The sequence below is a fragment of the Martes martes genome (assembly GCF_963455335.1).
Source record: "Martes martes genome assembly, chromosome: X".
Classification (NCBI taxonomy): domain Eukaryota; kingdom Metazoa; phylum Chordata; class Mammalia; order Carnivora; family Mustelidae; genus Martes; species Martes martes.
Window position 1 is genome coordinate 120,434,494 of NC_137897.1, and position 15,467 is coordinate 120,449,960.

General features: G+C 60.3%; 1 protein-coding gene across 4 annotated transcripts; it reads right to left on the reverse strand.

Annotated features, from left to right (window-relative positions):
- Nucleotides 1-2,483: 2,483 nt before the first annotated feature.
- On the reverse strand, nucleotides 2,484-13,265 carry CCNQ (cyclin Q). 4 transcript variants are annotated; one of them, XR_013966275.1, is made up of 5 exons: nucleotides 13,035-13,265; nucleotides 10,458-10,641; nucleotides 8,785-8,917; nucleotides 5,974-6,773; nucleotides 2,484-3,024 (listed from the first exon to the last, which is right to left on the reverse strand). XR_013966275.1 is itself a non-coding variant. In XM_080794763.1 (5 exons), exons 1-5 carry the CDS (start codon nucleotides 13,150-13,152, stop codon nucleotides 2,935-2,937), a joined length of 693 nt encoding a protein of 230 aa, XP_080650889.1. In that variant the 5' UTR covers nucleotides 13,153-13,265; the 3' UTR covers nucleotides 2,484-2,934. The 4 variants fall into 4 exon arrangements, 3 of the variants coding, with proteins under 3 accessions (XP_080650889.1, XP_080650888.1, XP_080650890.1); XM_080794763.1 differs by having other exon boundaries at nucleotides 2,484-2,964; nucleotides 6,546-6,773; XM_080794762.1 differs by having other exon boundaries at nucleotides 6,546-6,773.
- Between the last annotated feature and the right edge of the window lie 2,202 nt (nucleotides 13,266-15,467).

Sequence of the window (15,467 nt, forward strand, 5' to 3'; positions counted from 1 at the left end):
CTGCCACGCGAGACAACTGGGCAGCACTACGGCACCCATCCCTGCACAAAGCTGGCCGACAGTTCACCACCCAGGAGCACCCCTGGGAACAAAGGTGCAGCCCGGGAGTCTGAGGAAGGCCCCGTAGGAGTTGACAATGGTGGTGGCAGGGGGCAGGGCCAGGGCCTAAAATAACAAGGCCGTCATCCACCCCTTGCTCCGGGGGCCAGAAGGCAGGAATCCAGGTGTGGGCAGGGCGGTCCTCCCCCTCCCGAAGGCTCTGGGGGCTGATCCTTCCTTGCGTCTTCCAGCGGCTGCGGTCGCCGCTGTCCTTGGCCAGCCCTGGCTGGTGGGCGCCACTCCTCCTGCCGCCGCCGGCCCGCCGCCGCCTTCTCCCTCCGCACGGGCCACCGCTGCATCTTACAAGGACACCAGTCGTCTCGGATTCAGACCCAGCCTATCCCCGTAGGATCTCACCTCACACCGACAATAGCTACAGAGAGCCTATTCTCAAACAAGGACCCATCCCCACGTTCCAGGAGTTGGGACATAGACACATCCTTTCGGGGACACCATTCACTCAACCGTGGCTGGAAAGGAAGAGACCAGCCAAGTTCCTCATAGAACCCGGATTGCCCCCCTCCTTCCATCCGTTTGATGGGCCGGGTAAGGCCCGGCCATTCATCACTTTACAGTAATTAAGATGTGCTCTGCACTAAGAAGGTCCCGGAAGCTTTGGGTTTTAGGAAATCGCATCGCCATCCCTCACTGCTGACCAGCGCCTTTCCTCGTCTCCCTCCCGATGACGATGACGCAGAACGGGGAGCTCCCGGCCCCGGCTGCATCAGGGAAACAGAGACGACCCCCACGGGGTAAGCGCTGACAAGACAGGCCCAGAAGTCCCACCGAGCAGCACGACAGGCACAGGGGCAGGTTAAGGGATTTTAAAATAGCGATCAAAAAAATAAAATAAAAAATGAAACGAGTGATCAGCAATCCCAGTCTGGGATCATTTGGTCCAACCTGCTCAATTTACAAAGTGGGAAACTGAGTCCCATAGAAAGAAAAGAAGAGGCCTGCTATGCGGTTGTCATAAAAGGAAACCTAGAGGTACGGGATCTCCAGAGCCTGCCCCGAGCCCCAGACCCCAGCCTCCGGAGCCACGCTTTCCCGGTTCGGAAACAGGGGCCCTCAAGCCAGGGCAGGGATGTTCACCAAATCCCCAGAGAGCTTTGGCCGACCATCTTCCCTTCTTTCTGGTAAGTCCTGGGACAGGGGTGGGGAGCAAACAGATGGGAACAGGCGCAGATGGAGAGAACTCTCCAGAGGGTTCTCCCATACCCTCCACCCAGCCCTCCCACCAGGGCAGGGCGCTCTGCCTTCTGAGAGCTGAGCAAATGACCCCGCATCAAGTGTGTGGGGGCCGGCTGCCTCGCTGGAGGCTCAACCTTAAGAGAGCCAAAGAAATGGAAGCTTCTATAAGAGCCTGTGATCTGGTCAGGGGAGAGAAGACAGATTATCCAAAAGTGAAACATCCGTTGCCCAATTCCATTCAGACCAGCAACAGGCACTGGCCAAGGGCAGCGCTGGGTCAGGGCGGGATGGGTGAGGCTGGGGTCCAGGGGGCAACGCCGGGGCCCAGCCTGTGGGGAGGAAGTGCACGAGGCAGACGAGGTCCTTTTTAAATAGCAGAAGACAGAAAGGAGCAGTGAGAGCGAGAGCTGCTCACAGAGAGAGGCCTAACTCCTTGCCACCTGCTCCACGCTCAAGAGCCCTGGCTCCGAGCACCAGCCTTGTCCTCAAAGAGCTCCCGGTTGTGCTGGGCGGACAGATATGGAAAGGACACAGTAGAAAAGCGGACACGTACTCAGATCTCTCATCCTGAAGACAAAGAAGACGGTTGCTAAGTAAACTCAAGCAAGCCCCGCTGCCTGACTGGTAACCAGTGTGGGACACCTCCATGTGTCTCCTCCGCTGGAGACGAGCATTCGGAGGCAGCTGGCGGGACCCCGGCATTCCGGCCAGCTCCCACAACAACCTAGGCTGCTCTGTTTCTCTAACGCACCCAAAAGCAAGTCTTCTGGAAGAACTGCCCTTTGAGTGGGTCAGGAGTGTGTCGTGGCCAAGGTTCTCCAGGCTCTCCGTCCAGACTCACTGGCTTCACACTTAAGAAAAAACTATCAAGTACTTTCTAGTTACATTTTGGTCAGATCTGGGTTTGGGGAACTCCAGTGATGCTCCCCAGTCCCTCTCTCCAAAACTGACGTTCGCTCACTGAATGGGACGGGCGCCAAGTCCTGCAGATGTCCCAGTGGAGGAGTGAGGACATGGGGACTCCTTCGGGGAACGCCACCAGGATGTGAGCACACACTCGGACACCAGGGCCTCAGAAGGCAGTGGACGCACGAGGGGCAATTCCATCCAGGGAGAGCACTTCTGGGGAAACCGAGGCTGGAGAGCCCCCAGAGCAGCCTCGGCCACAGAGCAAAGACAGGGCGTCTCCGCCGATTTGTATCATCTTTTATTATACAAAATAAAATTCCATCTGTGTTGCACATTCATACTTCCTATAAATCTGGCTTTAAAAAATCCCCAAGGGTACAGTCTCATCTGTTCTTTGATTTTGCTTCCAATGACGTCACACCTCAACTGCAGTCGGCGTCCTCTCAAAGGACAGAAGCAGACACGGATGCCTGGGGGGCCCTTCCCCTGGTGCACCCCGGCCTGCCCGCAGGAGGCACAGTGCCCATCACCATCTGGACCACAGCTGCCGGGGACAGTCAGCATGAGAATCAGAGTGGCAGCAGGTCATCGCCTTCACCAGCCCATCTCCAGCAGCACAAAACCAGTCCTCCCAGCTGGTCTTCTGGGGACCAGCCGTCACAGCGACGTGGTGATGCCGTCCCCAGGCAGCCGAGCATCCCGGGCTTCTTTGGGCAGGCCTGGACCAGGGCCTTAGGGGATCTCTGTGTCCATGGTATAAATCTGAATGAGATCAGACACAATGTTATCAATGACTGGCTTGGTAAGGTCGTCACTAAACACCTAGAAAGGAGAAGGAAAACAGGTTCCGGTTAGACTCCCTCTGTGAGAAACAAGGCACCCGCCACTAATCGCCGAACCGCACTGCACAGGGGATGGCACAGAGGCTTGGCGATCAGAGATGACGGCGGCTCTCCACAAAGCCCGTCCACGTCCAGCCTCGCTGACCACAAAGCAGAGACCACTCCAGATGCAAAAGGCCTCAGGGATCATCTGCCCAGACAGGACAGGGGGCTGGTGACAGAGCTGGGCCAGGGGTTCATTTCCAGAAGTAAACAGGCCAAACCACTGAACCGCACTCCACCCCGGGCCGGCCCCGGAGCACACCTGCACCCGTTCCACAGCCTAGACCAGCCAGGCTCCTGACTGCGCTGCGGAGCTTATAAAATCATCAGGTGAACCCCTAGGGGCCCAAACCAAGAGGGGTGTGCAGCTCAGGGTGAACGCCACATGTTCCCAAGGAAGTTCCGGTCCCTGCCCAGCCCCGGGGAAAGGACCTCTGGCCCCCGGGATGTCCTGCCCCATGAGAGGGTCTCAGTCCCCCTGGGGCGGAGCTGGGCCACACCTCTTAGCTTCACCTCCGGGGAGGGGGTAGGGGGCAGAGATGAGCATCCGAGGTCAGCCCCACAGGAGCTCCAGGCCCATGGGACCGGCCCTGCACTCAAGTCCCCCGATAGCACCGCTCAGGGAGGCTTCCCTGGCAGCGGGGCCCGGGGCGGGCTGTCACCCCAGGCCGCGGGAGAAACGGCCTGGCCCACGCCTCCGCCGGCCAGGGGCCCAGAAGCTCCGGCCTGGTCTGTCCCGGCCCCCGCCCTGCGCTCCTTGCATCCTCGCCGATTCCGAACTGTGCGCTTCCTCTGTCACTGACCACAACGGCCGTGACCAGGAGCCGCTGTACGGCTCTTCTGAGATCTGCGAGCCCTCCTAGTGAAGCATCGAGCCTGCGGGTGCTCTCGGGGGCCCCTGATGACGTGGGAAATAAAAAGCAAAACAAGGAGATCTCGGTTAGATGCTGTGGCCTCCTGGGCCCAGAGGTTGCTGCCTGGGGAACCAAGGTACCAGTAGGGTCAAGACCTTGGGCCAAGCCAGGGCAAAAACCAGACGTGAGCGCACCCCCTCCACAGCCACCAAAGAAATCCGGGGCCCTCCGTAAGCTACTGCCACAGGTAGGGAACTGTGGCCCGAAAATCCCAAACCCTGGCCATGAAGATTGGCCCTCCTGCCCCAGACTCTAGGTGGAAAATCAATGCTTCCAAAATACGGGCTTGGGCTCGCTTGCCAAGGTTCACTCTTTGTGTGTTCCTGGGGACCTCAAGCCAAGAAAAAAAGACTTAAAAAGTAGTCCCAGGCCAAAAGGTGGAAGCAATCCGAGAGTCCACCCTGGAGGAATGCACAGTCACAACGTGGTCCATCTGTACCACGGAACAGTGCTCAGCCTCCGTAAGGACAGACATTCTGACCCCCGCTCCAGAGTCAGTGCCTCATCCACCCGGAGGCCCCACACAGCTTGGCACAAAGGCCTGCCCCTCTCACCCTCAAGTACCCGCAGGCTTCTGGTGAGACGCACTCACGCTCTCCTCCCAAGGCTCCTGACCAGCATGGCAAAGCCCCAGCCCCCGGGAGACAAGGGACGACAACAGAGAGGCGGTTGCTGCAGGGAGTGGCGAGCAAGGAGGAGAGCGAACAAGGAGGAAAAGTATTTCCCAACTCAGACGTCGGCATCCAGGGCCAGGCGGGCGGGCAGGCATTGTGGGGGGGCAGCATCCAGAGTCATTTCTCATACGGCAACTGGTCCTTGCACATCACAAGCCCAAAAGGCCCCCCGATTCTGGATGCTCCTGGTGCATATGGCCCGGAGCCAGGCGGGAAAGGTGAAGAGCTGAGTGGAAACGAGCTTGCCCCCCACCCTTCCCCAGTCCTAACAATCACTTGTAAGCCGGTGCTGCCCAGAAAGCAGGCCTACGGTGGCTGCCTGCGGTGGCTGCCTCCCAGTACCTCCCCTGCTGAGGGCAGGGAGTGGGAGGCAGAGGCGGTGAGGGGGTGACCAGGGTCGCTCAGGAGCAGGGGAAAGGAAAGGAGAGCAGAAAGGCAGACACACAGAGGAGAGCCGGACAATGGGAAAGAGGGATGAAATCGCAGATCCAAGCAGCCAAGACGGCAGGGGCTGCCGTGCCCACCACACGCCCCCGGAGAGCAGGGCCGGGAAGTGGCAGCCCCTTCTGCCACCACCCATAGAGCCGGGCCACTATGGTCACACGATCTGGCAGTCCCCAAGAAACCCCAGCACGGAGCACTACTCTCTGTCTACGCAGACCCCTTTCAACCCCATGCTGTCAGAGCACGTGCGTCTCACGTGAGACCAGGGCTACAGACGTGTCTGCTCGAAGACACATGAGCACCTACTATGTGCCGGGTCTAGGCACCGGGCCTAGGGCGGCTGATAAAGCAGACAAGATCCCTGACCTCCCGGCGCTTGCTACCTTGGGTAGCTGCAGGGGTTGGACAGACAGTGAAGAATAAGAGAACGAATAGCGGGAGAAGCCGGGTCTCCGCAGAGGGCCCGCCGGGGGAGGAACACCGCGAAAGGAGGGCCACCATGGGAGCCACGAGCTGCAGGAAGGGTGGGGGCGCCAGGAGCAGACCCAGGAGGGCCCCCTCTCTTCGGGAAACAGAGGACACCTTTCAGAAGACTTCTGGCCACTGGCGGTTTGCCGGGGAGGGCGGGCGCCCAAGGAGGGGAAACCCTCAGGGACCGCGGGCAGCGCTCGCAGAGACACTCCTCCAGGGCCAGGCCGGACTACGAGGTGTTACACGAAAGGAAGAGCAAACTAGACTCAGGTCTAGCGCGGGGAAGGGAAAACCAGAAATGGTCTCAAAATTCCACTGTGAGAAACTGGGGCCTCCTCAGGGAAGCTCGAGGGCAGCCCCTCCCCAGACTCGTGCTCTACCAACCGTGCTGTGGGTTCGGCAGGGCGGGGGAGGCCGGCCCACCTCGGGACCTCGGGCCATCCACCTGCCGGTCCATCTTCTATCATCCGTCTGTCTGTCCGCCCCTCTATCCTTCCGTCAGCTACCGATCCAGCTACCGTCTATCTGCCTGTCCACGATGAACCCCTCTTTTCAGAGGGTCCCCTACACTTCTTCCGATGTGAATCCAAGTTTATGAAACCTCCGATCTGTGGCAAGCTCCCGCTCAATTCAACAGAAGCGCTTGGCTGAACGGCCGGGGCTGATCCCCACCCTGGGATACTCGGTAAGGTCGGGAGACATCTCTGATGGTCACGACTGGGGCGTCTACAGGGCAGCACGGGACGGTGTCGCCATGGAAAACGAGGCAGCCCCAGACGTCCACGGTGCCAAGGGGGAGAGCCCCCGCCTCGGACAATCATGACGGGGTGCGTTCACGCTTCGGTATCGCTAAGCAGCCCGTATCTTCCTTCCTGGACGGTGCCTACAAAGGAACACGGACGAGTCCTCAGGCGAAGGAAAGGGGGACACACCAGCAGACTGAGCAGTCACCTCACCTGCCACCACGGCTTCTCGGCCTCGGCCTCGGCGGGCACCTGCACCCCATAGGCCTCCAGAGCCAGGTGGAGCACTGCCACGGCTATGTGCTGAGCCCGGAAGCGGAGGCACAGCCCCCCGTGGTAGCTGTCCCGCAGCAGGGCCCAGGCAGTGACGGAAACGGGGGTCCGCTGCCAGCTGTAACGGTTCAGCCAGTTCTTGAGGGAAATCAGGTAGTGGAGCAGGTACTGCAAAGACACACCAGTCAGCCAATGGGCCTTTGGGGCTCCGGCCCCCAGGACACCCGACTCCTTGCTGGGAGGCGCTGCGCCCCCACCCCACCGCCCACCAGCCGCTCTGCCCCTAAGCTGTCTCGACAGGAATAAAACACAAACCGGATCAAGCCATCTCTCCGTTCAAGCCCTCCAACAGCTCCCTGGGTCCCTTAGAGAAAAGCCCCAGTGCCTTCCACGGGCCTCCAAGCCCTGCGCCGTCCCACCTTCCCACCACGATTAAACAGGCCGAGCTCGCTAACCCCTCCAACCTTGGCATTCGTGGCTCCCTCTGCCCGAAATGGTCTCTTCCTCTGGCCCGGGGCCCGGGTACCCACCCACGCTCACCCCTGGCCCAGCTCCTGGAACTTGCACAAGCCTCTCGCGATGGCCACCCCTACCACAGTCCCTCTCCATCACCTGGCCCTGCTCTAGCCGCCGTCAGAAACCATTCGGCGTATCCCCTTGCCCAACTCAACGTAAGCTCCGGAAATAGCGTCCTCGTCTTCCAAACAGGATGCGGCGCCCGTGTGCCCAGCCTCAGGCCAGGGGCTGCCGGGGGACAGGACGCCTGCTTTCTGGACTAAGACTGGAGACCATGCTTTCCGGGAGTGCTGGGCTGCAGACTCGGAACGGCTTTTCAGCTCAGCTATCCGTCCCCACTCTGGGAAGACAGCCGCTCTGCTGAACCGCCCGACCTACGAACACGCTGACGAGCCCACTGCACAGGCCTGAACACACACGCATGCGACCCCAGCCTGCCAGGAAGGGGGGCTCATCGGCTCCCGGAGACCCCGCCCCGACCTGACGTGAGTGGAAGGACGCTAGGCTCGGGCAACACTGAACCCCACTCCCCCACCCGACCGCCCCCTTGGCAGGTGATGTTCCTCCCCAGACCCGGAGCCCAGCCGGCTCCTGCCTTCCCCTGCATCAGGCGACCGACCGACCGACCGACCGGAAACACGACTATTTTAAATCTCTACCAGGGGTTTCCGGGATTAGAAAGGCCGTCCAGAAGGCCGGGGTGAGACTGTAAGGAGCCGTGGTGATGGGAGTTGCTCTGTAGTTCAGCTGCGGCCGTGGATATAGGCAGGGGCATATGGAATGAAATTGTGCAAGTGACCACCCGGCCACCTTGAGAGTCCCCAGCAGGGCAGTGGGGCTGCCCCAGTGCCGACACCCCTGCCGGCACACTGACTGGAGTTCTGCGAAATGTTTCCACTCGGGGAGGCTGCACAGAGTGTCCATTTCGGGCAGGATCTCTGCGCTATTCCCTCCGACTGCCTGCGCGCCTACAATCACCTCAGTGCAAGTCTCAATTCAAAACAAAATGAAATCCTTTTCCACAACCCATGTCCCAACCCCCACATCCTGCCCTGCAGGCCACCCTCCCAAGCTGCCCACACGGGGGCCTGGAGCCCCCAAAGTGTCACATCCAAGTGCTCCGAGGGTCTCACATATCCCTTTTGCTGCCGTCAGAACCCATTCTATTGGGGCTTGTGCGTTTCTAGCGGTTAAAAGTGTGCCTGCTTAACTCTGTGACTCGGCTCTTCTCGTGGGTCTCGAAGCACAGCTGAGCGGCACGTGAGCTCTGAGGCAGAGGAGCGGCTCTTGGGGACAGGAACCCTGGGGCATCACGAAAGCAGCCCCGCTTCCCCGTGGCTCACTGAGCACGCGATCTGTGTGGGGTCACGGGACCAGCAAGGGCTGCAGAGTCACACGGGTCCCAGCTCGCGGCCTCAGCCAAGCGGGCCGGAAGGCAGAAGCTGAAATGAGAGCTGCCGGAGGAAACCCGGGGAGTGGGGACAGGAGGGGGCCGCGCAAGCCAGTCACGGCGCGCAGGCAGGAGCCCCGGCGCCCGGCTGCGACTCTGCTCTTCCTCTCGCGGCCCACATGTTCGGGAGCGTTCGGTGGGGGCAGTCTCAGGATAAGGAACGAAAAGGCTCGCGCCTCTAGAAACGGTTGCCACTCCCCCCCCCACAGGTACCTTGTGCGGGTGCTGGAAGGAGACTTGGAAACGCAGGACCCTCAGCATGAGGAGCTCGCACTGCACTATGCTGTCCCGAAGAGCCCAGAAGCGGGAGTCCAGCTCCAGGGGCTCGCCGCCCGGGTGGAAGTACCTGCGCGGAGAGACAGCGGCGTTCGCGGTGGCCGGGGAGGTGCCCCCAGGGAGCCCCCCAAGTCCCCTGGTGTCCAGACCCAAACCCCGGGGTTCTGCCGTGGATAGGGCTGGTTCTACTGATGGGTTTAGAAATCACTCTTCATCTATGGGCCTACGGCAGAGGACAAAAACAGCAACCAGCAGAGGAATGAAGCCGGCTTCTAGTTTCAGCCCTCACGGGCTGTCCCGTATCACTCAGCAGCATGCCCAGTGTAAAGACGAGCTCTTGGCGACTGCTCCAGGAGAACCGGAGGCTCTAACACCCTGAACTGATCGCTCTTCCCGTCACAGTCAGCTGGGATCAGAGACAGGGTTTACCGCCCGGGATGGCAATGCCCAGGACTCCTACTCTGCGCCCAAGGAAGGTCCTGAAACATGTCATGGGGAGCTATATACAGAAGAATACATGTAGTTCAGCTTTATGTTCCCAGACTCTCTTTCCTTTGTTCCAGATCCTTCTGTCCTTATTTACGCCATATATATCCATGATACTCCCACCTACGCATGATCACCAAGATGTAAGAGAACAGGATTCACACTCAAATGATCAAAATTCTCTGCCAATGACTCAGCCTTCCTAGTTGCTCGCTCCTTCTGCAACTTCCCCACAGAACCCCACCCGGGTGCTCATGTCTAATTAGCGGTCCAGACAATTTCCCCTCTACCAGTCCCCCCTGCCGGGGACCTGGCAATTACAGGTGGACTGCTGCGGCCCTCCCTCGGTTCCCTCTCCGGTTTTTCTCTTAGGCTTTCATGGTACACTATGAACCTGTCATGCTTAGGGGGCAGGGAGTGCTCTTTCTATTACCTGTTGATTAAAAGAGAAGCAGCACAAAACAGTTTTCTTTCCTAATGATTAGTTTCTAGAAAGGTTACGCATACTGCTGGTCAGTAACTTTCCACAAACTGCTAAGCCCCCTGGGTCTCAGTGCAGCCTGGCTGGACCCCCATATCCTTCCCCAATAGGAACACGGCTGCTTGGGCCCAAGGGGGCTGCCCCCAGAGCACCATGCCCACACCAGGCAAGAGATGCTTGTTAGCGATTCTGACTTGGTTTCCCACAGCATCTTAATAAAATAATTGCCCAACCGGGTCCACACCCTCCCCTGCCTGGGAAGGTCCTACGGGCCCCACAGAACACAACTGATTCCATCCATCCTGCCCAAAACTCCAGACGAATCTTGACACATCTCTCCAAGCTCCCTATGTTCTAGCCACGCTCCCCTCCCCAGGACCCCAGCTCCCCTACACTCTTTCGGGCCTTTGAGACATCCCTTAATCCAGCCCCGGCTTCTCGTCCACTCACCCCATTTCTGACACAGGAACACGCCTGCCTTTGCTGCCAGCGCTCCTCGCCCTGGCTCAGGACCACCCTGGCGCTTCCTTCTGAGCTTGACCGCTGTCACCACAGGTCGGGGCTCAGTGGGACCCTTCTCTGCCCTCCCACTTGGGTGAACACCAGTGAGTCCTCCCAACGGGCCTGGCCCGGAAGCCGTCACCTGTTGGACACGTTGATGATGTCCCGAGTGCGCAGGTGCTGCTCCTCCACTTTGCCGGCCAAATAAAGGGAAGACATGGCGACCAAGTAGGGGTCGTAGGTGTCCAGGTTGATCTCGCAGAAGAACTTATGGTAAATGGTACACGCAGTGGCGATGGGAATGGACTGCATCCCTAGCTTGACTCCTACCAAGAGAAAGGCGGGAGAGGAGCTCTGGCCAGGCTCCCCCTGTGCCAGAGCAGGGCTGCAGCTGCGGGGTGGGGCGCTGAGGGCGTACAGCCCTGCTCAGACAGGACCAGGAGCCCGGAGCCCGGAGCCCGGCTGGCCGCGGCTGCTGGGTCTTGCACTGGGTCCTCTGCCTGAGAGGTTTCAAGCCAGGCCTCTCTGATTCTACGGGGCTGACAAGCCGCTGGGGTTCGTGCTCCAATGCAGGTCCCCTCCAGCAGCACTGCAGACCCCACACTTCTGCCAAGCCCTCCCGGGCACACCTGGCCTGTCAGCCTCTGCACAACATTCCGGAAAGGACCACACACTGTTGTGTGTCTGTTTCTGCCTCGGAAAGCATTTAAGCAGAGGTCCCCCTCACTCCCACAGCTCACGGAACAAAAATTCTGCCAAGATGACAGCAGGGGGAAAAGGCCGGAGCATCGAACAGACGCCACAGAGTCCCAGGGTTACAACTAAAGATTATACTCGGCCCCGGTTTCCTTGCCTGCAGGTTGGAAAGGGCAAGGAAAACAAGCAGGGTGACTGCCAAAGGCAACTGCGGGCAGAGCAGAAAAAAAGCAAAACCTACGGCCCCCGGCAGGTACCAGGGAAGAAGAGCGACACACAGAAAAGGGAACAACTCAAAAACCAGAACACGTGGTGGTTTGATTTAGGGGGTAAAGCCCACGCCCCAGCCCACCCCATCTCTCCTCTGGACGGCTCCTAAGGAAATCACTGCAGTGGGTAACAGAACCCATATAAATTCACAGTGACCAGGGTTAACAAGAGAAGGTTAGATGACATCCAACAGACTGAAAGAAGGTGGGGGACAACCGACAGTCATTAAGACTACAGTCAACATCCTCTCCCCACGGTGCCTTAGTTCCCTGGGGCTACTGCAGTGAATTACCACAAACGACACGTGCGGTTTCTCTTAAAGTCCTTGTGGTCAGAAGTCCGAAATGAGTCTTAGGGGGCTAAATTCAAGGTGTGGGCAGGGTGGGTTCCTTCTGGAGCCTCCAGGGGAGAATGCTTCGTTGCCCTTCCCAGCTTCCAGACATCCTGCCGTCTTTGGCTTGTGGCCCCTGCCCCCCTTGTCAAAGTCAGGGGGAGCATCTTCTAACTCTGCTTCCCTCATTCCACGGCCTTCCACTCTGCCAGTCACTCCTACCTCTAAGGATGTGATAGATGAGATTATCCTGGGCCCCGTGAATAATCTAGGGTAGTTTCCCCATATCGAGATGCTAATCCCAGCTGCAAAATCTCCTTTGCTGCATGGGGTACAGTCATAGGGTCACAGGGTCACAGGTGCGGGGGATTAGGATGGGGCCATCTTTGGAGGACCCGTGTGTGGCCTCACACGGAGAGCAAGGGCATATGCAACACATTTCATAGAGAAGTCCTTGGAGAGTGGTACCTGGAAGAGCTTTTAGCACATCAAGGTTTAAACTTCAGTTACATAGGCAGCTCCTACACGAGACTCTTCAGTCCCGAGACGTCAGATATGGAGCCATAGCTGCATATGACCCTCCAAGCCCTGTTTGATGTAGCAAGTCCTCAAAGGGCAGCGCGCTGCCCTGGTTTACATGGACCCTCCAAGCGGATGCACCACAGCCTGTGGGAGGCCACCGCCATCCTTCTTCGGACCTTGTGCAACTTCCTGGAAATTAAATGTACACAGCCCTGGGCTTAATGGTCCTGCATCATTTCCCCCAGGCTGCTGACTTGGACTCGAAAGCCTACTCGCCCGAAGCCCGCTGGCACAGACTGTGCACAAAGTAACAAAGATCAAAAGAAACCCGCCGCCCCCCAGCAGATACTATTGCCAGAGAGAGCTACAGTGTTTCCACGGGATCCGATTCGCTTCATTGTCTCGCCTTGGAAGCAGGGGCACCCAACACCTCCGTGAACACAGCCTGGAAAGGGTTTTCAGAACCAGAGCGGCACCCCGCCTGCGTCCTCGCTGGGACGGGACCTCGCCGACGGGGCCCGTCACGAGCCTCACCAACGGCGGCCCCCAAAAGGCTGTGCAAGACCAAGGGCGCGGGGAGACAGATGTGCCTCAAGGCGCGGGGGGGGGGGGCGCAAGCCGCGGGCGCTCGGATTCGACCACCTTGTCGCTCGCGCCAGTCCCTGTCCACGTCCTCTCCTTGGGCCCGCGCGCCCGTCCGCGAGGTGGCAGTGACCGTGTGTGTCCTCCTCGCAGCTCAAAGCCTAGCACACAGGGCGCGGCGGGAAGCAGGGGCCTGCACCCCTGAGCCGGGCCTCTCCCCACCTCCACCCCGTCCAGCCGCGCCCGCTGCCCGTCCTGCACGTCCCCTGCTCCGGGAAGGGGGTTCCCGCAAGGCCGCCCTCTCCCCAGCGCGGTTACCTGCCTCCATGATGAACCTCGTCACTCGGAAGTGCACCCTCGCCTCGGGCGCCGGCCGCCCCTCGGCACCCCGCGCCGTGCACCCCCCTCCGCAACTGTCCAGGCCGACGACCTCCATGAGGCCCCGCCCCGCGGCCCCGGACCCCCCGCCGAAGGAAAAGGGGCCCCAGAGCGTGGCCAACGGCTCCGGGGGTCCTCGCGGCGGGCGCGGCCATCCGCCCCGCCCCTGCCCGCGCCGCCCCGCCTCCCAGCTCCCCGCCCGGGGTTGGCGGGCGGCGGCGGGGCGGGCGGGGAGGAAGGACTCCGCGGCTCCGCGCAGGCGCCGGCGCCGGCGCAGACGCGGACTCGGCCGGGCGGCGGCCGGCTGGCGGCCGACCTGCCCCCGAACGGCGCGCGCCCCGCCCTTGAGAGCCGCCGGCCCGTCCCCGGGGGCCTCAGGCCCGCCCCCGAGAGCCGCCGGCCCGGGACCCCGCGGCCGGAAGTGGCTGGGCCGCGTCGCGAGGGCGCCGCGAGGTCACGGGCACCCCCGGGCATCTTAGCGGCGAGTCCCCGCGGTCCCACTCGGGCGTCGCTCCAGGCCGGGGGCCCAGCGTGCTCTAGGACTGGGACGGCCGGTGGGCACCGTCAGCCCCCGGGGCGAGGGGCGCTTGCCTGTGAGTGGTCTGCGACTCCCAGCGGGAGAAATCCTGTGGCTCAGCGCCCGCGTTCGCATCTGCCCGCGTCTGCAGACAGGTGGATGAGCCCCGGAGGACGTGTGCGAAGAGCGAGCTGTGTTGTGGGGTCCTGGCTCTGGGATTTTCCTCCGCATCCCTTGGTGATCTGGCTTCTGCTCACCTTCCCAGGCTGAAGCACACTAGGAGCTTCAATGAATGAATGTTGTTGATATCCAGCTCATGATGCCATTGCACGCTTCGTCCATGTGCCTTCCACAAGCAGGGTATCCCACGTCAGGCATTAGGGATATAGAGCACGAGAGGGACTCCCAAACTAACGACCCAGTCATCCGGGTCATTCCGGTATGATTTGAGAGAGCTGGGAACTTTTAGAGGAAAAGGCCACTGCTCCCAAGCTCTTCCACCAGGGTGACTGGACCCCGGTGAGGATCCTGATGGCTCTACCTCCTGACCCACCCAGGACAGCCTTGTCTCCTACCTCCGCTCCCCCATCCCTCTCCCAACCCAACTCCCCCCAAGTCTTTTTCTCCACGCCAGCCATGGTGGCTGGCTTCCTGTGCCCACTGTAACAAATGACCACAAAGCGAGGGACTGAAAACAACAGGAACTCATCCTCCCACAGCTCTGGAGGCCGGAAGTCTAACATCCAAGTGTCGGCAGGGCCTCGCTCTCTCTGCAGGGGACAGTGCTTCCTCGCTTGTTCCCGCTGCTGGTGGCCCCAGGTGTTCCTCGGCTCGTGGCCGCGTCACCGCAGGCCTCTGCTGTCCCATGGCCCTCTCTTCTGTGTGTCTCTGTCTCCCCTGTTACTTGTCTCTGCATTTACAGCCAATGAGGAAATCCAGTGTGATCTCAACTTGCACCCTTCACTTGATCACATCCAAGCTTCCGGGGATCACAACCTAGGGGGCCACCATCTGGCCCAGAACACCAGCCACCAGCCACAGCAGGCCTCCTAAAATGTAAGCCCGACAGGCTCTGCCCTGCCTCCCGTCTCCCAGAACCCCTTACACTCAGGAGAAGGCTGAGGCCTTAACCTAACATGCCAGTTCTCAGGGAGTCACCCTGTCAACTGACCAGCCTCAGATCTCACCACTTTGCCACTCATGGCAACCCCCTTGTGCAACTCCCTGGAAGTTTGAACCGCCCGCCTAAGGATCTGCACACAAGCTCTGCCCAGTGAAGGGATTCCTGCCCCAAACCCCTCTCCCCGACTCCCTCTGTCTGAGGCAAGGCCCAGGCCCTCTGGGCTGAGTACCTGTGCGTGGGTGCGTGCGTGCGTGTGTGCGTGCGTGCGTGTGTGCGCGTGCACGCGCTTGCCCACATGTACTCACGTGCATATGTGTGGAGGGACTCGGGGCCCCGAGGCCCCTGTGCTGCTAACACCTGTCATGCCTTGAGCACTCTGTCACTGCTGTCCCCCAGCCGAGGCTGAAACCCAGACCACCCAGAGCACCAGCCTAAAGGGGCACACCACACGCACGCCCCTCCCCACACTCACATGCAAATGTACACACACATCAGGCAATCCCCCCCACCACACGCACACACATCCACATGCCCAAGTCGTCTCACTCACTCTTCCTTCCGGGCCCTGGCCCAGTGGCCTGCCTGTCACCTCTCCACCCCCTGTGTTTGCGGGTTAAACAGCACAGGTTGAATTCCTCCTCCCTCCCTGGGCCTTTTGTGGTGTGAAGAATCTGGGCTCAGCAAGTAACAGGCGCCCATGAACGTGAGTCAAGGGAATGACTCAATGAACACA